The following is a 26,509-nucleotide window of genomic DNA, read 5'->3' as shown; positions in this document are numbered from 1 at the left end:
AATAATTGCTCACACGACACACATATTATTTGGGAAGGGTGGAGAAAAGAGCTAATATCCAGGGTCTCCCTGGCCAAGATCTTGGTAGCTCAGCCTGGCAGAAGAAAATTAATTACAGCAGTAATTGGATTGGAAACATTGATAATATTGCCAGAGAAAGTGTGCAGGCATCACTAGTACATCAACTAAAATAAAGAGACGGAAATACTCACTGTTGGAGAGAAACTCCAAACTGCTGATTTGGCAGAGGCGGACGGGGTGGTGTTACTTTCTGAGGCACCTGGGTAGGTTTTTGTAGTGATCTCAGATACTCATCATACCTACAATGAAAAAAAAACATTGGTATGTATGAAATCTGTCCTACACTAAAAAATCTTATTTAACTAATATCCATTGATGCACTACTTTATGAAAGAATGCCCTACAATATACCCTCTAGAATAGTTACACCATCTACTATCTAAATAACTAACTAACAGAAAGTTAGAAACCCTCTAATACAAGTTAGGACATCCAGGTCACAGGCAACTGAGCAGAAAAATAATTTGGAATGAGCAGGTTAGATCTAAAGATGACACCTAAACTACCTCTGCTTAAGAAAGTTAAGAGTAAGTTCTCAAATACAAGATAAAGGAACAATAAGACAGTTGAATAACTGGAAGAAAGTCTCCAACACAAAGACTGTAAGAAAGGGAGATTAAAAATGTTTCCCCATCTTTTGCTGGGGGACATCAAATGGTTCAAAGTACAGACAGTCCTCGACTTACGATCACAACTGAGCCCAAAATTTCCATTGCCAAACAAGACAGTTGTTAAGTAAGCTTTGACCCATTTTATGCCTTTTCTTGCCACAGTTGCTAAGTGAATCATTGCAGTTAAGTTTGTAACACTATTGTTAAGTAAATCTGACTTCCTTGTTGACTTTGAAGGTTGCAAAAGGTGATCACATGACCCCAGGATACTGCAACTGTCATAAATACATGCCAGTTCTCAAGCATCTGAATTTTGATCATGTGATCATGGGGATGCTGCAACAGTTGTAAGTGTGAAAAACAGTCATAAGTCACTTTTTTCAATGCTATTGTAATTTCAAATGGTCACTAAATGGTTGCAAGTCAAGGACTGCCTGTGTCGCACCATGTATGCAAAGAAATCAAACTCTGAAGGCGCTTTTCTTGACTCCCCTTCTTAATACATCATCCTCCATTTCAGAAGCTGGAAACAAGCAAGTCAAAATAAGCAATCTGTTCTCACTTTAGCACCTGGCTTGGGATTCCCAACTGTTCCAACTTCACATGCTCCTCAAGGTCACTCAGATAGTTTGCATAGAATATCTTTCTTCCAAACTTAAAGCTGCAAAACAATTGACAGCCCAGTAAATGAAAAAATAAGTATTAGTACACTCAAGCATGAGCCGAACAAAGAAAAATGGCATTGAGAAAGATGCTCTTCTGCATTAGTTAGAAGGATATACTATCCTGTTGTCCTTACACTATTGTCAATTTATATATTATTAAAATTCTTCATCTTTAGATTTTGAAGTGGACTAAATCTGATCGTTTTCCAAGGGTAGTGCCACAGTTATGTATAAAAAAAACTTCAGTCTTTTGCAATAAATCATTTACAAAGGATAATAAATCCTCAGTAATCAGTTGGAAGATTTCCAACACTAAATAAAAGTTAAGAATTTTTGATCCCCATAGGGCAAAGGCACTTGTTTAAGATATGTAAAAACAATAATCCTAAAGTAGCCACGTTATGGAAACATTTAGTAAATAAGAGTGAGTTTCAGTATCATTTTTCCTAGTGTCTGGACTGCAGGCAATATTTGCACTATGTCATAAAGAAAATATTTAGAAAATCGGAAATATGGTATTCTTTTTCCTTTTGCTTCTGAGGAGTATGTAGTGCAAGTCATATGATATCAAAACTAACTCTAGAGGGAAAAATGCAAGAACATTTTGAACAAATATGGAACATTAGTGTAAAACTATAGCATTATGGTATATGAGATGAACATATAAAGAGGTGGCCTTGCATCTCATCTGCAATTTCATTGCTTGGAAAATCCAATCCAGTCCTGGTTATTTGTACTGAATGATTTATGTAGTTCCGGTTTTGAAATATTTTGTCTATTTTGGACAAATATAATGGATGGGCTTTTGAACACGTGCAAAGTAGTATCACTTCTAGATGAGTTAGGTGGCATGCAAATCAAATCAAATCAACCAATACAATAAAATAAAGTATCTCTTTTCTTGGTTCCATCATGTGCAAATTGCTTAATTAGAAATATAACTCCCATAACTGGAAACAAACTGACCCTACTATGCTGAGATAATGTCATGGCTAAAATATTAAACTTAAACTACTGCTACAAACAGTTGGGTTGTGACAGAAGAGTTCGAATTCTAAGAGATCCAGATGAAAAATGAAGTTATCTGTATCCTCTCATAATATTCCATGAACTACACAGCACTATAATAAATCCTGGAATTGTAGTGTTAGAAGGTGCCATTTAACCCATGCGGTCCAACTCTTGCTCAACACAGTAATCAAATTTAAATCATTCCCAACAAATGCCTAGCCTCCACATGAAGGCACCCAAGAACAGCCTACCATCTCTCAGAAGAATTGTTGAAGTGCTATTATTATTTCTTTCAATACTCAATTAGCATCTGCCTTCCCATTATTTTCACCCATTTTTCTGTGTTTTGCACAAGAACATAGAGAATTTGAGCCTTTTCAAATTTTCATACTCTTATCCTATTTTTTCAAGAGTAAATGTATTTAGTTCTCTCAGTCGTTCCTTGTAAAATGTAGTTTTCCATCCTCTGATCAGTCTTATTGCCCTTCTCTGCTCCTACTCTATTTCTCTGAATCCTATTATAGTAGGATTCAGTGCAGTGCCCAGAAGTGGAGAGTTTGTTGATTAGTTTTTTTATACTCAAATCACACTATCACAATATTTGGTTTGTAGTCGCCTGCTGTTCTAAGAACATCTTACAAATGCTATTGCCAAACCATACAGTTTCCCAGCCTATGGCTTTGGATTTAATTTTGATTTCCTAACTGAAAAACTTTATATTTGCCTCTATTCAATTTCATTCTGCTACACTTAGTCTATTTTTTCATCTAGCAAGATGCTTTTGAATTTTATTTATGGAATTGACTATCACATCCATTATTGTGTCATCTGCAGATCTGATAAGCATTGCCTCCACCTCTTCAATCAAATCGTAAAAATAATGAAAAACAGAAAGCCCAGGACTACGCCATGAGCATTTCACTTGATACCTTTATCTAGACCGCGGTTCTCAACCTGTGGGTCGCGACCCCTTTCACAGGGGTCACCTAAGACCATCAGAAAACACATATTTCCGATGGTCTTAGGAACCGAGACACTGCCAAAGCTGCCTCAGGAACGCGCAGTGGACGAGCCAAGGAAAGGAACTGAATGAGGAGAGGGGGCGTGCCCGCCTGCATGTTTGTGTGTGCGTTTGTATAGAGTTGCTATTTTCAACTCCAAATATTACGAAGAAAAAAAAGATTGACGTGAATAAAATGTGGTAGAAGACAAGCGCTGTGTGTGTGTGCGTGCGCGCGCGCACGCACACACAGTGTTAATCATATTCTTTCCCTCATCATGCGCCTTGAGCCGCGACGCCAATAACCGTCTGCTCTCAGTTTGTGACGAGTGGGGCGCTTCTTTTTCCATCCCTGCTTCGAGCGAAACGTTGAAAACCATACGACACCGAGAGGCGCACGTCCCGCTGGCAAGGCTCAGGGGAAGCACCAGGATCAGCGCCCCTTTCTGCCAGATTGGTGCTTCTCCTAGACCGGGAGAGCTCAGGGGAAGCACCAGGATCAGCACCCCTTTCCGCCTGATTGATGCTTCTCCAAGGCTGGGAGAGCTCGGCCCCTTTCCACCTGATCGGTGCTTCTCCGAGGCTGGGAGAACTCAGGGGGAGCGCCAGGATCAGCACCCCTTTCTGCCTGATCGGTGCTTCTCCGAGGCCGGGAGAGCTCGGCCCCTTTCCGCCTAATTGGCACTCCTCCGAGGCTGGGAGAGCTAAGGGGGAAGCGCCAGGATCAGTTCCCCTTTCTGCCTGATTGGCGCTTCTTCCGGAGCTGATCCTAGTGCTTCTCCTGAGCCCCGAAGAAGCACCAATCTCCTGGAAAGCAGCATTGATCCCGGTGCTCTTTTAAGTTTGATTTTTGAGCCAGGTATGTGGCTGTTCAACTAACATCTCACGAGCCTAAATTTACAGATTGGTAATCATGAGACACCCGATCAAATGCTTTGCTAAAAACCAAAATTTATAACACTCTTAACTCTTGGCCTTAGTGTTTTAACTTTTTTTATCTCTTAATCTTTTACACACATTTTATATTTATCTTCATTTTAGAATGCTTAATTATTAATATTTTACTTGAATAATGTATTGAACCACAAGGGTAAAAACAATACTAAACAATTCTGAAATTTACATATTAAATAATTCATCCATTTTTGTAAGGAAAAAAATGGGGAAATAATGCATCCTCAAACTCCTTCCTGGAAAGAAGATAAAAACAATATAATTTTTAAAATTACAACTTATTATGTTAAGCCTACTTAAAAAAAGCACTGAAGACATGCTTCACTTCCTAATCACTTTATGTTACATCTATACTATACCAACAAAGCATCTTCATGTTTTCATACCTGATCAAGGGCTTAAAAAGAATCAGCAATGTCTTGATGAACATAGTTGGATGCACAATGAACAATGCTTTGATGTTCTTTTTGTATCTGAAAAACAAAGAATTATGATGTATATAAAACATTTCTTAACTAAAGTATTATCTTGCTTACGAGTAGATTTTAGGTTATTGTTAATAGCTTAATATGATTGAATTTATACTATTTTTAGTGTTATGGTTTAACTGTATTATTATTTTTATTTTTAATTTGTTAATATTTGTTTTGAAAAAGGAGTTAAAGTATGTTGTGGATTTGATTGTTAGTAGAGTTGGATAATGTTAGTTAGATTATGATTGTTTATTTGTAACCCTGTAATCAACTCTGGGAAGTGGGGGAGGGGGGGAGAGGGGGGAGGGTTTTGGGTTATATATTGTAAAAAAAATTCTAAAACTTTTAATAAAAAAAAACATTTCTTAACCGAAAGGAACTTGATCTGCTATAAGAAAAACAGAGAATCAACCTAAATTTCTCACCAAGAAGGCTATAAAACTATATTATACTCTCATTTTTATTTCTTTTATCGTTATCCATACCATCTTAACTCTTTTAAAATCCAAAACCACAGCAACTCACTTGCGATCAAATTCCCGGTAGGCATCCCGCAGCCAACCTAGAGATGGTTTGTTTTCACTGGTCAGACCATGATGCAGATATATTAGGGTGTAGTCACTCTCCACATACTGGTCCAATGTATACTTCAAATAGCTGAAGAAAGAGATAGGAATGGTCGGTAATTTTATCAGTACTTAGTCAAAATAAGAACTATCTAATTTCTATATATAAAGACAGACATGGATTCTAAAATGTGACTGGGAATATCTGACAAATGAACTATGAGTGTTTAAAGAATTTTCCCTGAACAGTTGTTCAAAAACATTCCAAAGGTGCTTTTTCCAAAAGGCAACTGGACTTTTTGGTTTTTTTCCTTGAAAACATTTTACTTCTCATCCAAGGAACTTCTTCAGTTCTAACTGTATGGTAGAGCATGGAAGGATTTATATTCTTCTCTGAGAGCTAATGGCCAGCCCTCAGAGTACTAATGACCAGATGACTACAAAAAATATAAATCCTTCTATTCTCCACCAGTGAGTTAGAACTGAAGAAGCTCCTTGAATGAGAAACATTTGGGGAAATTCAAAGATTAAGCAAGTCAGGTAGAGCAACACTCACCTTAGCAGCTTCACGTGATCAAGCTGATAGCTAGGAGGCATCCGGCAGGCACTGAACAAAATTACTTTCCGCCCATACTTATCATCACCTAGGACAGAAATGCTACAGGTCACAGCATAAAGCACAAAGTAAGGAGCCCCAAATAGTAAAGCAACAAAGCGAGCTTAATCACATGCTTAAATATTCCAATGCCATTTTCAGTTCCACACCAAACTAAAAACTGCCACATAACATTTGCTTGCAAAAAGACCAATGACACAGTTTGGATATGGCTAATGCTTGAGGCCCACCCAATGTCTTGCCAATGAAAGGTGGAAGAGTGATATGTTTTTTTTTAAAGCAATAAAGATAATGGCAACCCTGGGCCATGAGATGTCAGTGTGGATTTGCTCTCTTTAACTCAATTTAGGAACATCCACAGCATCATCATGACACATATTTGTGATTCCAAAACAGGGGGGAAAAGCAAAAAACAAAACTCTTCTCAACACAATCTGAAAAAAAGTAACTGATTAATTTACAGGAGAGTATTCTTGTTGTACCTTTTTCCCCACTGCATCCAATTTCTCAACACCTGCTTGTTCTTGTGTACTCAGTATGAAAAAGGAAAATTCCCACAAGGAAGCAAAGCAAACAAACTCAAATAATGGGCAATAATTATCTGCCCTCAAGCTCTATCAACTGACAAGCGAACCAGCAGAGTGCAGAGTCACAAGAAATTCTGCTACTGACTTGTAACACTTATTGTATAAAATAATCATTTTTTGCAACCCAGAATCATGCAGATGACTAAACAAGTCTGTGGCAACAGTGCTGGTGAGTATGAGGTTTTCTCCCTGTTTATATACAGCAGGGGTGTCAAACTGCCGGCCCGCAGCAACTTACTTGCTATGTTGGTAGGGGTGTGATTTCTTCCTTGGTAGTTCAAGCAGAAAACAATACCCTAATCAAGGAACTCCACAGATCAACAGGTACCTGATTATAAACTTCCCCCAGTTTTTTCAATAATATCAGATTACATCTAATATCAGAGTGATCATCAACAGAAGCCTTTTAAGCAGCCTATAATGAAAACTAATAATACTGTTATCAACAGGAGACTTCAGAAACAGAGGTTCCACTACCTTGCCAGGTCATGAGAAGATGAATTGGTTTTTTATGAAAATAACAGAAAGGCTGATGAATATGATTTTGTACATACAAGGTTTAATCTGCTGTTTAGAAACCTAGTTGCCATTATATATCTATTGCAATATATAATAAAAGTAGAATGTTAAAGATCTTGAGCTTTAGAATAAATTACTTATTTCCCAAAAAACTACATTTGACAATCTGACTTCTGTGATAAAACACAAGTTTGAATTAACCCCTACCTAAAACACATTTTCTTAAACAAACATATGCGTATGAAAGGAATTCTGTATTTTCCCTATGGGGACTATCTGCATAGGATAGCTGGGACTATCTGCATAGGAGGCTGAAATTATATGTATTTTCTTGCTGTTTCATATTTTTACTATTATAATTGTATATACATTGTTAAAGAAAACACAAATTTCCTGTCATAAAGATTTTATTTTGATTGATCAGTTTATTGTTACTTCAAATTCATACGGGCGGAACATTTTGTCTTTTTCTTTTAATTAAGTGTATTTACAACTTCTACTGTATGTATTCCTGTGACAAATGAAGCTCACTCGTGACTGATACAAGCCAAAATACAATGCAAAATATCACTAAGGCCTATAATCATTTTAACTGCGTTTAGATCACATTTCTACACATACCGAAATAATTAATACATGTTTAAACAGCATTATTCTGCCAAGCTTCAAATGAAGCGAACTCCTTCACAAGAACATCTTTCAACATATTAAATATACAATATATCAGGAACAGTGATCAAGCAAGGGACAGTTTATGTAAATGTAAAAATGATGGGAGGGGAGAAAGGAATTGTATCAAATGAGATACGGAGCTACATATGGACTCATTTGAAATAAAACACTGCTTATGTAAAAGACTGATGCAAATAGCAGATACAAATGGAACCTGCAACAAGGTTGGAGTACTCACTGTTCTTGTTTCCAGACACTCCATTTGCCATTTTCCTCATTCCCCATTTTTCTATGCCTTCCACCCAGAGTTCAGCATCATTTCATGCCTATTAAGTATATTTGTCCTTATTAGCTTGGAAATCCCTCTCCTAAGATTTTCTTTTCTTTCCTTTTTCTTTTGTACCTGTGCAAACATTAGGATTTGCCATTCAAGCACATGATGGTAGAAGGCACTTGTGACAAAATGGCACCTAAGAGAGACATGAAACCAGGACGGCAATGCAGAGCTAATCTGAAACAATTATACACAGTTACCAGTCAAGTCACAAGACCAACATTCAACAGTTTATCCCATGGTTGCCCAAAAATAAAGTACCTCACTAAGAAACAGTCATATAGTTCCCCAAAAATTGAACTACTGTGACACAGTACGCATATCCAATGTATGCACTGGAGTAGATTGCAGATGCTCTTAATAGTTTACTGGGATAACGTTGTTTTGCAGCTAATACAGTACAATGGAATCCCTTATCATTTTTTTTTATCTTACATCTATTTCAACAAAGGCAGATACACTTCTCTGTTCTGCAGGATGGTATTCTGTATACTACAGTCAAAGAGAAAAGATCCTTTTAAAAAGTTGCAAAAAAATTAGTCCTACTGCTAGTATGGCAGTGTTTCTTAAGTTATAAACCATAACTGTTTTCAGAGACAGAACGTGAATATTATTTTACTTTGACAAAGTGGTTGTTTCAGTGTGAATTTATGAAATGAGAACTGATAACAGGCTTTAAATATGGACAGGTTAATATTTCTGATGTGGAATTTCAGTACCCACTCACAATGACGAAATATTCTATAATATTCTATAAGTAGCCCTTAGTTGACTAATTTAACAAAATCTGCTAGTTAGAACAAAAACATCTATAAATGCAAGATGAAATTATATAACCTTCTACTGCTCTATAACAGCATTCCTGAATGGCAACAGAAGACTTTTGCATCAGATAATCAGGCTACCACCTAATTTTTGTTAACAGGATGCAGTGCATATAATCAGAGTTTAAATTCAACATTCTGAGTTTGAATTTAAAAGTGGAAACTAAACAAACACAGAAATAGCTGGATCTTTTGAAAACTGTTCATAGGCAATGATCTCCATCTTTAATGTTTATTTTTAGAGCAAACCCAATTCTCAACTTCTTAGAAAAATCAACATCAATTCAAAAATAAACCATGATAATACTTAGCTTCCTGGTTACTCTAATAAAATATCAAAGTACTGTTCAAAGCAAAGGAGAAAACCTTCTAATAACTTGAATTATTTCCAACTAGTCTAATATCAACAAGGTTAATTACTATTGTGTTTTAGTTTTGCAAAAAAAGCTATCATTTATGAAGTATGACAACTGATTATATCATAATATGTGCCTTAATATTTAAAAATATTTTTATATAACAGGGAGAAATATTTCTATTGACAATTGAATTCAAGGTGTAACAAATAATAAATGATTGAGTTCTCATTATAATAAAAATGAAATCAGCTGGTTAAATCTACATGAAACTGCATTGATGAATTTTAATTTGAATGCTGAATTGTAAGAATATCATATTATACAACAGAATCTCTTTGGTGCACTAAGAAAATGTGTCACTGATATACAAAATGCACCTGCAGTATCTGCCAGACTATCTTCAAATATTTCCAGGGCTATGACGTATTTCAAAATTGTCTGGGATATTTGAAATTCCAAAAACGAATCCAATGTGAGATAAAGATTTTTTTATAATATGCAAAATACTTTAAATGTTGTTTAAAGTATAAGATTTTTTCCTCTAAAAATTATTTAGTTAATAAGCCAGCCATCCAAGTTCTTTCCATGAATAAAGATCTACATAAGCAACATATTACTTTCTCTAGAATCACTTCCTCCTTTTAATGCACTGTTTAGCTAATAATGCTAAAAATAGGATATTGAAATGAACTTGGCTATAACTGATAAACAAAAAACTGTAAAGCAATGGCAACTAGAAAGCTCAACAATAGCAAACTTGAGAAACCAGTGTGTTTCTATACCTAGATAATGCAGGTATGAGAGTATTGTTAGGCTAAGGAAAAACAGGATTTTAAAAGGCAAAATATTTAACAGCTCAGGGAGATTTCTTTTCTGTCCCTCCTCATGACAGTCCTTTCATTCCGCATTTAAAATCATAAATTAATCTGCCTTAAGAAAAGAGGAGCTGACTACATTTACAAATTTTAAAATGGTAATTGCCAATGTTTCAAAATTATATTAATCAACCTGTCTATTTAGACAAGTGAAGATAAATATATCCTCACAGACATTTAAGATACAATCTTCAAGAAATGTAAGCTTATGACTATTTACAGGAAAAGATTATAAAAATGAAAAAGACATGGAATAAACTGATCTTAAGTAAATTTGGAAGAAAGTAGCAATCTAGCATTCATGTTGGAGGTTTTAAAAGAAAGTGATCAAAGAAGTACCAAAACACAGAGGATTAAAAAAACTGCCCATTCTCTAGATTTCAGGAATCAGTTTTGATACATTTAATGATGTCACAGCAAACATTGAATAGCAACTATCTCTTCTTCCAGAATTTCAAATTAAATGTTAAATTAAAGAAATATTAATTACCGAAGAAACTGTCCCCACAAAAAATTCAGAATGGGAAAATTAACATTAATTATTTCCTAATGGGTACAATACCCATCAGTGATCACCATCCAAGAAAAAAGAAGTTAACAGGTGAGAGAAGAATACCCAAAATAAGCCCACCAGCTGAGTCCACGGCAGAGCTCTGCTAGGAAATTTCAAAGTCCCACATTCAGTTTAGATTGATTGTATAAGGTAGTATGACCAAAATGGCTGTATCACCAGTTTAGAAGAGAAGCATGGCTGCAATCTACTTGGCATAATGCACAAAAGTGAACTTTGAGGACAGGGGTTTAGCCCTCAGCTTCACAGAATTTGGGCTCCCTTGAGATAACCCAGCGGCAGGTCACAGTCATGCTAAAGAGTGCCATGATCTCAAATGCCAATGACAAGAAGGCTAGGCATTGTACCTACCTGGCTGGACCCCATCAAGTACACCCTGCCCTGGAGGAATAGAAACAAAGTTACATTATACCAAAAGTCCTTTAAGTCAAACTGACTCCTTGGACTGATGACGAAGGTTGGAATAACAATCTACATGCAAATACAAAGACATACAGAGTATCAAAACATTCCTGGATATTTTTGTTTCCTGTTGTTACTCTTAACAAATAGAATGCTCTTCCTTGATAAATCTAGGACATAATACCATTTTTCAGACTCTCCAAAATCTAAACAAATACTTTTTTTGTTGCATTTTGCTTTTTTTCTATACTAGAGAAAAACACTATATTTCTGGCTGACACAATAAAGTCTGATGTTTTCAGACTACAAAACTTATTTAAACATAAAGGTCTCTCAGAATGTTTCACAAAGTCTGACTTCTTTCAGTCATTGAAATGCACTTAAAAAGCATGAACTGAAAACAAAAGTTTAAACTCAAGAGTTTCCTGTGTCTAGTTCATATATTACTTCCTTTTATATCAGGGTGCTATGAATACAATATACCATATTTTCCGGCGTATAAGACGACTCGGCGTATAAGACGACCTCCGACTTCGGAGACGATTTGCATAGTTAGAAAGTCGTCTTATACGCCGGAAAATACGGTAACTCAAAAGAATCCATCACTATTTTCACTTTTCTTGCATGTTTTGAAACTTAGGGTAATTGATCATACAGATAGTCCTTGACTTATAACATTTCAATTAGTGACCATTCAAAGTTACAATAGCATTTTAAAAAGTGACTTATGACTGTTTTTCACACTTACAAACGTTGCAACATCCCCATGGTCACCTGATCAAAATCCAGATGCTTGGCAACTAGTGCATACTTATGACAGTTGCCGTGTCCTGGGATCATGTGATCAGCTTTTTTGATCTTCTGACAAGCAAAGTCAATGAGGAAGCCAGATTTGCTTAACAACCATGTTACTAATTTAACAACTGTAGAGATTCACTTAACATGGCAAGAAAAGCTGTAAAATGGGGCAAAACTCACTTAACAAATTTCTCAATTAGCAACATAAATTTTGGGCTCAATTATCATCGTAAGTCAAGGACTGTCTAAATCAGGGGTAGGCAACCCAAAACACTCAAAGAGCCACTTGAACCCGTTTCCCACCAAAAACAAAACACCGGGAGCCGCAAAACCCTTTTGATATCTAAAATGAAGATAACACTGCATATATCCTTTTTTATCTTTATTATAGGTGTGTGTGTGTGTGTGAGAGAGAGAGAGAGAGAGAGAGAGTTTGTGTATGTGTGTGTGTGTGTATACACACACACACACACACATACACACACACACGTTAAAAATAAAAGTAAAAATATGACTCTTGGGAATATCCATACTATTAAAACAATGATCACCGAGAGAATGCTTTAAGAGAATAAAATTCCATACACACACAGGTAAAAAAAGGATATATGCAGTGTTATCTTCATTTTAGATGTCAAAAGGGTCTCTCTCTCTGTGTCTCTCTCCCTCCCTCCCTCTCTGCCCTTGGTCTGCCACTCCTCTTTCCCCACTCTCTTTCTTTCTCTCTCTTTCCTCTCTCTCTTTCCCCCTCCCTCTCTCTCTCTCTCTTTCTCTCTCTCTCTTTCTCCCCCCCCCCATCTGCTGCTCACCTGGCAAGCTTCAAGTTGTTCTCCAACAATCTCAGGGGTAGGCAACCTCCTGTCTTTTATGATTCATGGACTTCAACTCCCAGAATTCCTGAGTCAGCCTAGCTGGGCTAGCTAGCTCTCTCCTGCCCTTCCTGCTTCCTGCAGAGACGCAGCAAAGGGAGGAGCTCCCCCCAGAAAGCTTTTCAGCTCCTCGGAGAACAATGTGAGTGCACTCTCTTTTACACATACACACACACACACACACACACACACACACAACACACACACACACACACACACACACACACACACACACACACACACAGAAGCAGGGAAGCGCAATTGCCTCTCTCTGTCTCTGTCTCTCTCTGCAAAGGCAGAGGAGGCTGGGAGCCACAAGGGAAGGCTCAAAGAGCCGCATGCGGCTCCGGAGCCGCAGGTTGCCGACCTGTGGTCTAAATAAACAGCTATCTCAGTTTCTTGAATTTCATATAAACATAATTTATTCAAGAATAGCAAATCTCCCATTATAATATCACATTAATATCCAAGAAAGCTGGTACACACAAACTAGTTGCCAGTTACCAAAAACAAAGAAACATGCATATTATTGGGAGACAAAACTAACATCTCCCCCCCAAATGTCCTAAAGTAGTACTCTACAATCTAGAGTCCACCAGATTTGTATGAGATACACTGGCTGGGAAACATGGGAACCAAATCCCAATAGAACTGCAGGGATATACTGTTCTGTATGCTGAAAAAAGTACATATCCTCTGAATTACAGCTTCCCTGTTTTTTCATTGTTCACCATATCTCACCATATCTGAGTCTGATTTTTTTATAATTACCTCCTAGTTTTGACCTCATCTTTAATTATCTCTAACTTGTCATTTAGTTGTTCTCTGACAACTCAGTCCTGACCTCAGAGAATGGTCCTTGCAAACAATGCAATGCTGCTGTATGGAAATACAAAATATGAGCTCAACAGACTAGAATGCTTCTAATTTTAGGTAACCATCTGGATGAGAACTAGAGCCAAGATGAAAATTGTGGGTGGTTACATTCAGTGACTCTCTACTATCTATGCATTCCTAGATTCTTTTATTTTTTTAAGTTTTAGGCACTACAAATGACAAGGCTAGCACCAGCTATGTCTTCAAAGAGATTCTCATTAAAAGATTGAAATCAGCAGAGAATTCTGTATCACATTTTCTGCTACCACCTAGAGCAGGGGTGTCAAACTGCCAGCCTGCGGGCCAGATGCGCCATGCCAAAACCACACCCACCCCATTGCCGGCAATGGAAAAAAAGTCACGATACGTCACGACACATCACATGATGTTGTGAGTTTGACACCCCTGACCTAGAAGTTATACTCACTCTTTTTCCACCACTGCCTTTATAACAGCCTTCAGAGCCTATGAATCTGGAGGTCTCTTTTCTGCCATCACTAAAACTAAGCTGTACCTGTAAATTTGACCAATTTCATTTGAAATATCCAGTCTTCAAATTATGAGCTGTCTTCCATACAAAGATTAGGAATTGTGAGCATTAGCTGCACTTATCACATTGAGAGCAACATTGCATTTACTCAGGGTCCCATTTGATTTTTAATCAAATTACTTCTGAAATTTTGTTTGCAGTTCAAAATTTCTGTGTATGTAGTTTATATTGTCTTACATTTTCACCATCAAAGACATGGTGAACTTTTTTTTTTTTTTATTAAAAGTTTTATAAATTTTACAAAAAAGAAAAAAGAATACAAAACAAGAGACAACATATACAAAAAAAATAAAACTAAACAATACATATATATTAAAAAAAAAAAACCCCACCCCTCCCAAACCCCCCCCCTCCCTTCCCCCCCCCCTGAGCTTCCCAGAGCAGAATATAGGCTTAAGAAGTAAAAATAAAAATTAAATTAAGAACTTTATATTTATATATATAAAAAGATTATCTATAATATATATGAAAATAAAACTTATGAAAAAACTATATAATATTTTTGTATACCCAATCTAAATTGTATAAATTTTATCCATTTATCCCAAACAGCAATAAACTTCTCTTGCGTTTGTTGCTTTAAGAAAGCCGAGATCTTTGCCATTTCCGCCAGATAAGCTACTTTAAGAAACCATTCCTGCAATGTAGGCAAAGATTCCTTCTTCCAATATTGTCCTACTAACAGCCTAGCGGCTGTAATCAAATTTAACATCAAAACAACCTCCTTTGTATCACAATCTGTAACAATACCTAACAAAAATAATTGCGGAGTAAATTTTACCCTCCTTCTAAAAATTCTCTGGATATTCCACCATATTTTGATCCAAAATGCTTTTATCTCTCTGCATGACCACCAAATATGATAATAGGAAGCCTCCTTATAACCACATCTCCAACATTTGGGTTGTACGTCAGGGTACATATAAGACATTTTTTGTGGATCAAGGTGCCATCTATAAAACATTTTATAAAAATTCTCCCTTAAGTTCTGTGCTTGTGTAAATTTGACATTTCTCACCCAAATATTTTCCCAGGTGTCCAATGAGACTGGCTCACCAAAATTCTGCGCCCATCTTATCATACAATCTTTAATTAGTTCCGTTTCTGAATCCAATTCAACTAAAACCGCATAAATTCTCTTAATGTGGGTTTGTCTTGAATCCTTCACTTGCTTAATAAGATTTTCATCTTCTCTAAGAAAACCCACCTTACAATCCATCTTCCATCTGTCTAATAATTGCCTATATTGGAACCAAGAATAAATAAAGTTTTCTTGTGCTAACTCTTCCCGTGATTTTAATTGCCAGTTTTGTCCATCCCATTTAAGTAACTGTCTGTAAGACACCATATCCATTTTAACCCCTCTTTTTATTGCTTCTATCGCATGCCAAGGTATAGCCCATAATGGTACTTTGAAATCACTTTTATAATATTTTCTCCAAATCCTAAGTAAAGAAATTCTTAAGATATGAGATTTAAAAGCCCAATCCATTTTTTTATTGAATATTAAATAGGCATGCCACCCATAAAGTAAATCCCATCCCTCTAGATAAAGTATCTCAGAATTTGTCAAATTTACCCAATCACTGATTAGTGTTAAAACCACCGCATCATAATATAATTTCAAATTTGGTACCTTAAGTCCACCCCTCTCACGGAAGTCTTGCATAATTTTAAACTTAACCCTTGGCTTTTTCCCTGCCCAGATAAATTTATTAAGACCCTTCTGCCACTCATTTAAATTAATCTCATTTTTCAAAATTGGTAACATTTGAAACAGAAAAAGAAACTTGAGTAAAATATTCATTTTTAAAAGACATGGTGAACTTTTGTAAGCAACGTGATATGTCTCTCTTGCTTCCACTATCTGCTTTCCACTATTGGAACTATTCATACAGCTCAGTTTTAATTTAATCAAGAAACTAAAATATAACTTACTGCCTACCCAACCAGTGCTTTTTGGCCATGGAGAAAAGATAACCACTGCAATGTCAGATCTTTCACTCACAAACCCTATACCCAGTGAAGAATACCATAATGTATTGTTTCAAAAGTTGTTGAGAGATCAAAAACAACCAGAATAGTTGCACCACTAACCCAGCTCCACCAAAAGTTATCAACAAATATAATCAATACTGTCTCTGTACTTTGCTCCAGTGTAAAACCTGACTGAAATGGTCCCAATAATCTATTTCTTCGAAGGCTCTTTGGAACATTATCAAAAGCGGAAGGCTGGAGACTGGAAGAGAATTATTTTCCTCTGTTATAAATCTTGATACATTGTATTGTTTCAATACCTTAATGTTTACATGATACAGTTAGATATTATTAGCATTCTACTATTTATATAGCTCGAAGTACTGAAAATAGAGACAGGAAAGAAAAAGATATCCATATTTATTACAATATAGAATGTCAATATTACAAGCATATTATTTGTTTTTTTTCTTTCAAAGCTAATATAACATTAAAAAAGAACCACTGCAATTCACATCAAAATATTTGTAACGCAACAATGGTTTTGGTCTTAAGTAATTAGTTAATATTAAAATCACCATTGTATTGTTATTACAGATAGATAGATAGATAGATAGATAGATAGATAGATAGATAGACAGACAGACAGACAGACAGACAGATAGAGACAGACAGACAGACAGACAGACAGGGGAAAATGTAGCTTAAGCACATTTAACAAAAGTTAAAATATCTAAAAAGTAGAAAAAATAAAAAATAATAAGAAGTACTACTGTATTGTTTCTGATCTCCATTACTTTTATACATTTACTAATCTGTAATATTTGTAGACATTTAGGATCCATTAAAACCAGACTATAAGTAGTTATATACTGCATTATGTGTTGCATGTGTGATGGAAATGTAGAATAGAATTGCCTTGGACAGCAAATTAAAGAGAGAGAGAGAGGAGAGAGAGAGAGAGGGATGGATGGATGGATGGATGGATGGATGGATGGATGGATGGATGGATGGATGCTCAGGACGGTTGGGTGCATTCCAAAAAAATAAGAGACAACTCAGTCCAGATATTTTGTGTGAGAGGCAGATAGAAGCATCCCTGTCTCAAGGAAGAATTTATTTTCACATGAATCCACACATTATCTGCTGGGAGGCTATGAAGAAGAGGATCTAATAAACAAGTGGCTAGAGACTAACAGTTGTGAAGATTTATCCATTTCCCCAGAAATCACAGCATGAAATACTTCCCAGGCAACAAGACAGAGCCTCTGTCATCTCAACAATACCTCACCAGCTGGAGTCTAATTCAGAGCAAATGCAAGCAACTTTACCCACCAGATTCCTAGAGTAATCCCCACAGCAAGTGAGTCAGTTACCTATTCATACAGCAGGGAATGGATCACTTTAAATAAGGCTATCAACCAACAATAACAGCATAAAGAGAATTGTGTTTTGAAGCTCTTAATCCCTAAAATGGGCTCTTATACTTGGTTAGATTCACTTTTTGTCTTTTTCCAGTGAAACTCTAGGTATCCTTTAGCTGTTTTATCTCTCAAAATTCCTTGAAAAACCAGGGAGCCCTATAAGACTGGCAGAGAGAAACTACATAAAAGCATCCAATCTAAAATCCTTACCACACAACCATTCCATGCAGAGATCATTCCCCCAGAACTTTGGCATATACAATTCTGGCCTTTAGGAAGGGCCTGAAAACCTGGTTTGGCTTTCTTGCCTAGAGATTCAGTAATGGTGGCGTGGAGCCTGCTAAATGGCTACTATATGTTGTAAGGAAGTTGGATTGTACTGTTACATATTTTACTAGTTTTAACATTTTTATTGTTCCTAATGGTCTTTGTTATATTATTTTGGTTATTTTTTTGCATTTTTGTTTTGTGTTTCAACTTAGTGAACCACACAGCTTCACATATGTGAGATGGGCAGTTATATAAATTGAACAAATAAACAACTGTAATCCCATTTCATTTCAGTTCTATCAATTCATAATATTGGACAAGTTATTTGTTTTTTAGTATTTACAATTTGCCCTTCTCTGAAATGAATATAAATAGGGACAGAAAATTGTGGATTCAAAAACTAGGCCTTATTTTAGTAGAAGACCGCTTCTACACACTGCAGATGCATATGATACAACATACTTTTAGGAGACCCTTTCTGAACCTCTGAAAAATGCTTTTGTGCATACAGTAAATGAAAATGCAGAAGAAAAGTGAACTGAACAAACTTTCAATACAGTCCAGTTTTTGTTTTTCTAATAAACCAGACCTAAAATCAATGGGCATTTGTAGTATCAGAAATATTTTTTTACTTGTCAACAGGGTATTTAGAGGTTGGGCACATACACAATCAATAAATAAACTTCCAGAAAACCAAGAAATGAAATTACATGCATAACATATATTTATTTAAAGCTATTCTTGATTTGCACCTGCTCCATAAATGAAGAGATAGATAATAAATGAATCTTCTTCCGAACTACAATTTCCTGTTTACAATGGAAAACAGATAACATAGAAAAATAAAATTAACATGAACACAGAAATAATTAAACTATATTAGCAGTATAGAATATATGAACATCATTTACTTTCCACAATATATACATGCACAATGTTTCTGGAACATATGAACATTATTCATAAATTCTGTCAAATGGTAGAAATCTGAGGAAGTTAGCAATAGAGCTATTCTTATGTATTTGAACACAATGTGTACTACAGTTTTCTTTTGTTTAGCCCCATCTAATAATAACAGTGGAGACCTTGATTCATGAATTGTTCAATATCTAGTTACAGACCCAGAGAACAGAAAGGCATTCCTATCATATTTGCATAGAGAAAGAAGATACTTCCTGTGCTGAAAATCCCTCAGAAACAGACACTATAAAATTATATATAAAAGTTATTTAAATACATTTTGATGTAGAGGACTGGAGCGTTCCTTGAATTACCCTTTATATTCAAAATGGACAAAAAACCAATGGGCAAAAAAACTACATAATTGCAGTTTGAAAATTCAAAACAATTGTTGCTATCAAAGAAATCCAGGCAGATATGTCCAAAAGCTATCCAGCAACTGCATTTATCCATATATCTTGGATAATCCATAATTTATCATTTATTTTCTGCAAATAACCCATTCTTCATTTCTATTCCTTAGTGACTAAGAAAATGATTAATATTAATCCTAGATACAAGTTAAAAACAATGTCCAGTCTTCCAGTCTCATGATATCGTTCCTAGTAACCATTAACATACCACATTCTTCTCAAAAGACAATTTAAGTCTGCATGTAATTCAGATAATAGTTGAATTTAGAACTACATATAAATCAGTTACCTGCAGAAAACAGAAATGTCAGCTTTGTAGCCTAGTTATCAGTGAAATAGCAAAGGGCTTAACTGTTTCTTTGCAAGTCTATGGAGCCAGGATTTTGAAAAATGGGTTGATTCTTCACTTTCAGATGTTCCACAAATTAATCAGACAAGGTACCCAATAATTTAGTTTGAGAATTAAAATGCTTGCTATCGCTCAAAAAATTAAAAGCATTTGTAGGTTCTGAACAGATCACCTTATCTGCCAATTGTCTGTCAAATGTTATATAAAAGTATGAAATTAGTTGACACTTCAGAACACCAACATATTCTGATGTTTATTTTAAAAAGCCCTCTGAAAGCAAATCACATCTTATTGCTGCTTTCTAAGAGCCTTTTCCAGGAAGAGGTTACTATCCCTTTGCCACAATGAATGAGACAAAACTTCTGAAAGAAAGAAAGAAAGAAAGAAAGAAAGAAAGAAAGAAAGAAAGAAAGAAAGAAAGAATCCTACAAAAAGTTACAAAGTTCAAAATATATTAAAATAATTTGGAAACTATCTTTTGTAATAATTTTGATATTTTTTTGTACTGTTGTTCTCATTTTAGTTTTTCAAATAATTATTCTGCTGGAACTGATTTCTATTATATAGTTATGATATATAATCCAGAAATGTCAAAAAGCAATTGTAGGGCTAGGAGCCCATTAGAAGTCCAAGCTCTGTGAACAATGTGAATTTAAAGAAATATCCTGGAAATAGGCTCAAAACCAAGTCTCTATTTTTATCAAGAAAGCCACAATGGATATAGCCATTTAGTCGGCAGTTCAATCTGAGAGAGGTATTGCTTTTTATGACAAATAATACACGCACTGTCAAAGACTTTGGATCACCACCTGTTCTTCAAAATTTAAAATTATTTCCATTCTTTGCAACTTTCAATGATTTCCTAGAGAAGGTATCATTAAAATTTTCTACGAGAAAAGAATTTTTATTTTGACTGTTACCATTATTACAAAGAGATTATTTATTTTATTTCAAATCATTATACTATAACAAAAGAGTACCTGCTACTTCCACAATCTGGTGCCTAGCAATGTCATAGTACGGATCATCCCATCGCAGATGTGAGGCAGAATCCGGGGTGCTCTTGGTATCATCTGTACAGCACATATGCAAATAAACAGAGGAAGAAATATCACATAAAGTCAAACTTACAAAATAAGGGTCCAAAAGCACAGAGAAATGTCTAGGTGCATCATCAGTAGAATGGCTATATTCATTTCTCTCTATCCCTGCACCTTTATTCAGGTATGATGGAGTACAAATGGGATACATTTACTTGTTCATTTGGTATTTCAAAACCACTAAGATAGTTTAAACATATTTATAAAAGCATCTGCTTTAACTATATAATGACACCATTAATGGAACAAAACAATAGACTTAAAATCTTCTGCCACAAATCCCAATTTGAACAACTATAATCTACTGCATGGATAGCTATACTGTACAGGTATTTCTTTGCTATATACAACCTATGATATTCCAGTTCTTATTTGCTGATGAATATCTGAGTTCTGCATTACAATTTATATTCAGGATACCAAGCAAACTCTTTTGCAACATCTTAAAGAAATCTAAGATGAATGCTGCAGAACAGGGTTGTGTAACATTTTGTATTAAAAGGCAAACAAGTGCTTCTGAGTATGCAAGCATCACTATCAGTCAATCTTTTCCTGTGGAGGACAGTTGGGGTCTCCCAGAGAAAGACATAGCTGGTTTAACAAGCTGCAGGCCGGCAATATTTTCATATTATGGATTCTTTAAAACATGACAGTCACATCCTGCTATTGTTTTATTAACAGAAACACTTACCAGACTTTGGGAAAACAGGGACTTCATCTGATGGCCAATTTTTGTCATCTAGAGAGGCCAACTTGAGCTGATTGAGAGACTCACTGGTATCTTCCAGACTCAGGTCCTCTTGTAAATCTGGGTATTGCTCCATACTTCAAGTACTCAAAAGATTACTAGAAAAGAAGCAGCAGAAATTCACAAATTAGCAAAGAAACATCTCACAATGTTCACTGGCATTTCCCAAAGTGTCCTCCTTTAAATGCCATTCTACATGTGACAGACATTTCATTCATATCTAACTTGAGAGGAGAGCACAGATAACAGTGTTTTGATTGCAGTTGCATTTCATTTCTTTGTCGCTCACAGGCTAATAATATATTTGCTTTCCCTTCAGAGCCTCATAACAAAGGCAATAGGAAAAGTTAAGGCAATAGGCCTGTCCAAATTATTTACTGAAGTACTTCTATTTAGTGTACAGGTCAAAACGGCAACATTGCAATGAGGTCTCTCTCTCCCATCTGTTTAATATCTATGTGAAACTATTGGTGGAGATTCTCCGTTGGTTTGGGATTAGGTATCATCAATTTGCAAATGATATAAATACCTGTATAACTTTATATCTAATATCCAAACTAAATATCTTTAATATCTAGTCTAGGCCAAGTAGAAGTGGAAATCTAAACTTGATGTCATTAGTCTGTGAGAGACTGAGTGTGCCGAAGTAGACTAAGACTGAATCCTTACGAGACAAGAGTTACTGTTGGGACAGAAATCCTCTACTTCCTTTGATACTCATGCTGCTTCTAAAGAATCTGGTGTACACTTTGGAGGTTCTTCTGGCTTCACAACTTCTGCTGGAATAGGAACCAGGAATGGTCAGCTTCAGTTGTGCCCCTTCTTGTACTAGGAAGCATTTGTCACCTCTCGTGTAGTTACTCACCCAGATTGCTGTAATTCATTTTACATGAGGTGTACTTGAACACAATTTGAAAACTGCAACTGACACAGAATGCTCAGCCCAACCAGTTCAACAGAATAACATCTGTTTGTGAGATCAGCACTTGTTGCCAGTAAGTTTCCAAGTGTAATTACACATAAAGTTTGGGTCCTTGTTGCCTCCAGAATCATCTCCTGCCAGACCTATACCAGTTTTTGTGATATTTTGTGAATTCACTTTTCAAAATTATAATAGCGTTTCCCCACGCCCACCCCACCCCCGCGATCACTTGACCACTTTTGGAACACTTAGCAACCAGCCCACATTTATGGCTGTTTGCAAGGTCCTGCACTTATGTGACCGTGATTTATGACACCAATTATGGACAATGGATTTGCTTAAAGACCGTTACATTTGCTTAATGACTAGTGATTCACTTAACAACCACCACAAAAAAGTCAAAAAGAAAAAGTGACTATCCAAAGGGCATCCACCTGGCTTTGTGCCTATGGTAGAACTAGAACTCACGATCCCTGGTTTCTAGATCGATGACTTAACCATTACATCAAACTGGCTCTTATTAGAGAATCCTTAAAATCAACTCAAGCAATATATCAACTCCAAAATAAAATATGTAAAAAATAGATCAAAACAAGTCTATATCTAACATTAGAAATTAACATCACTTCCATAAAGAAAGCAGCAAAAATATCTCCACATATTAAAGAATACCTCAGCATTCTGCCATAATTTCAGTGAAAACACTGAAGGGAATTTAGCTGCATATTTTACAGCTAATATTAATATATCTTTATATCAAAATGCATACCTACATTACACTTACATTTCAGGTGACTATAAAAGTATTGTGCAGAAAGCCTAGCTTGACAAAATACAATATATTGGTAGGAAGTATAAATGCAGACTGGCAAATCTGCAAAGTTAACCTCAGCTATGGTTTGTTCCTCTCACAAAGATGGAAGAAGCTGCCAAAGGGACAAAGAGCAGGACATTTTACTCTTTTGAATGAATAGCTAATGCTAGAAACATGCTTAAATTGCAACCAACCATCTGTCTTTAGCAATATCCTCAGTTTCTATGGAAACCTTAACCACCAAATGAGGTGACTCATTCTCTTCAAAACAACTTCAGCAGCATATTCTCAAAATTATCTAAATTTATCCAATTAGAAAAACATCCCTAGTATCAACATAAAAACAATCTCCTACTTGCTTATAGTGATTCCAATTTTCTCAGTAATACAACATAATCAGAGTACAGTATTTATTAATTTTATATTGGTATTTATATTCTATGTTTTCTCTGCAATATATATAGCATATGGTAGATATTCACCTAATGCCATCCCAAAATCTAAGTGATATAAGTATATGCAAGTAATATTTGATCTCTGGTAGTGTTTCAATATGTTGTTAAATCTTCACTGAAGAAATGACCCAAATACTAGAGGGAAACTAGTATTTATTTTCATATAAATCTCAAAAATATCTTCCACTGACATTCATATTTTGAGCAGAAAATCAGATTAATGCATAAATATAGCATTTTTCACAGTATCTGTAGTTTTTTAACTATATTTCTGTTCCATTTGAAGATGAACATAGTACAAATACATTAAAGTGTTTGATGTTCTTGGCCATATTATTCCTATTACTTCTTAGAAAACATCTAATCCATGCTTAAACAAAACACTTCCAATCTGCGATATTCAGCTTTGGACCCAAATATAATCTAATCTCTTAAAAGATGAGACATATCTAATTTGCTGTATTTTTTCTTCAAATATTAAACTCCATTAGAGATTTCTTATTATTATTACAAGACAAACTACCGGTTGACATTAAAAAAATAAAATCTGAGGAGCATGGGGAAACCTAAGGAAACCAAGAGTTAGAAGTTACCAAACTAGTTTCTGGTTCTAAATATGCAAATCAAATATTTGACCTTTTTCTCATAGCACCAAATCATGGGTGGCTGTGTTACCTAAACAGCATCTGTAAAGCATCAATTGTCTGATTCTTTACCAAAATTTATTGTTTAACTTATGCTTTGCTGAAACAACCTACAACATCTTGCAGATTACTAAACATTTAAACATCACCTAGAGCATATATCTTTATAGTAGAGATATTTGCCACTTGTAATCTGGACATAGAAAGATAGGAGATAGTCCAAATGACTTAACATTAGTTACATCTATTCTGTATAGGGAGTCTTTGAGTTACAATCCACGATTCTTGCTTAATAATGGCAGGTGGGAGTAGAATTTCCATGGCTAAGTAATGTGGTTGTAAAGTGCACCATCATGTAATCACATCACAGAGCAACAGCAATCCCTGCATTTGCTCTTGCTATAATTGAGGGACATTAAGTCGGTCCCTCCTTGCAACTTCCTGCCAGCTTCCAACAACCAAAGTCAATGGGGAAACCAGCAGGAAGCTGCAAGTCCCAGGCAGCTTGCAAGCAGGCCAGCAGGCAGGTAACTGGCAGCTGCTGGATAGGAAGGAGGGTGCATGAGGATGCGCAAATGGTTGGGAAGGCACAGCACAAGTGCAACCAGGTTCAAGAAGAGACTACATGTGGGAGAATAACAGAATAACAGAAGGGATTTTGGAGGGCTTCTAGTCCAACCCCCTGGAGAGACTTACTCATGCAACCTGCGACCTTCCTTGCTGGCTTCCCTGTTGACATTGCTTCTCGGAAGCCAGGAGGAAAGGTTGCAAATCACAATCACGTGACTGCAGGATGCTGCAGGTAAGTGTGAACTGATTGGCAAGTGATGAGATCGTGACCATGTGACTAAGGGACTGCTGGGACAGTTGGGACTTCAAGGAGAAGTTATAACCGCTACTCATTCTGCACTGTCATAGCTTCAAATGGTCATCGAATGAGTGGCTGTTAATTGAGGACCACCTATCTGGTATTCCAGAAAACATTACCTCTGTTTTTAGACATATTTATAAGAAAATGCAAGGTTATAATTAACTGAAAGGAAAAGGTAATTAATTTTAGATATGCACTGTCTCAAACTTCCTCTATTTTTTCCAAAAGTTTCCAAAGTAATGATTATATAAAGTCACTAAAACATATGATTTTAATACTTCAAAATCATTCTATTTATACACTGAGGCAAAAAATAATACACGTACAATACATAATTTGTTCTAAGGTTGGCAAAGAAAAATAGAACAATTAAAGAAACCAGCCATGAAACACAAAAGCAACTGTACTTGATCATTTAGCAAAACAGGTAAAAGTGTTACTCTTGCCTTTCCTTTTCATTTTTATGTAGGCCCTCTAACGAATCTTAGAGCAGTATTTCTCAACCTTAGCAACTTTCAGATATGTGGACTTCAACTCCCAAAATTCTTGGAGTTGAAGTCCCCATATTTTAAAGTTGCTAAGACTGAGAAACAATGTCTAAGAAATCTATATCCATACATGTACTTTAATATACTTTTATACATTAAGCATGTATATGTGTGAATGGGAGCTCAAGAAATTATACCTGAATTGCTGGTGCTCGTGAATTCATTTCTATCTTTAGCTTATTTCCTGCATTCAATAAGCCTAACGAAGGAATAAAATTAAGTTATATACTTTTGTTTGCAACTCCAGCATTACTATTATAATAAAATCCACTGAAATCTTGCAGCAATAGTTGAGGTACTCAATAAAAATAGGCATTTAGCTTGTTCAACCAATAGTACAGTACAGTTCAAGAAAAAAAAAGAAAGTTGACCGAGGATGATCCCCATACTTCACGGCTTTCAGTTTAAATCAAAAAGATCCACTGACTGTATGACACAATCTGCTGAATCACATTATAGTTTGAAAAATACCACACTTTTCTGCTAGAACATAACTTCTTCTGAGTTTGTTGAACAATTCTACTGGCTCAGCATATTTGATTCTGGTGATACTACAGCAAATTCAACAACTGGGGGGGGGGAACCACATTAGTAACTTCATGCCTACCACTACTCCTAAATCATTCCTGGCCTTCCATTTTTTTTTTACAGCAAATCCAATACACCTGAAAGAATTTCAGCCACAGTACACCTATATTGCCATAAAAATGAATATCCAGCATAAAAATCTTCAGACATCTGGTAGAATACTCACTTAAAAGGACCCCTCCTTCAAAATTTCCAAACAAATTCTGCTATACT

At 35.7% G+C, this 26,509-nt stretch overlaps 1 protein-coding gene across 3 annotated transcripts in view; it reads right to left on the bottom strand.

Annotated features, from left to right (window-relative positions):
- Nucleotides 1-26,509, bottom strand: part of ARHGAP1 (Rho GTPase activating protein 1) — a 36,170-nt gene that overhangs the window by 8,593 nt on the left and 1,068 nt on the right. Inside the window, exons 2-9 of one of the 3 annotated variants that reach the window (XM_039358370.1) lie at nt 25,846-25,907; nt 21,398-21,552; nt 20,587-20,679; nt 5,918-6,005; nt 5,321-5,452; nt 4,709-4,795; nt 1,255-1,353; nt 213-320 (exon numbers count right to left, since the gene is read on the bottom strand). In XM_039358370.1, the coding sequence (XP_039214304.1) occupies nt 213-320; nt 1,255-1,353; nt 4,709-4,795; nt 5,321-5,452; nt 5,918-6,005; nt 20,587-20,679; nt 21,398-21,530 (740 nt within the window). In that variant the 5' untranslated portion in view covers nt 21,531-21,552; nt 25,846-25,907. Of the gene's footprint in view, nt 1-212; nt 321-1,254; nt 1,354-4,708; nt 4,796-5,320; nt 5,453-5,917; nt 6,006-11,069; nt 11,100-20,586; nt 20,680-21,397; nt 21,553-25,845; nt 25,908-26,509 lie in introns of all 3 variants that reach the window. The other 2 variants (XM_039358378.1, XM_039358365.1) reach the window with 2 other exon arrangements.

The sequence above is a fragment of the Crotalus tigris genome, unplaced genomic scaffold (genome assembly GCF_016545835.1).
Source record: "Crotalus tigris isolate CLP2741 ecotype Arizona unplaced genomic scaffold, ASM1654583v1 scf7180000017576.4783729, whole genome shotgun sequence".
In the NCBI taxonomy this organism is placed as follows: domain Eukaryota; kingdom Metazoa; phylum Chordata; class Lepidosauria; order Squamata; family Viperidae; genus Crotalus; species Crotalus tigris.
This window is presented reverse-complemented; position numbering and strand designations above follow the sequence as displayed.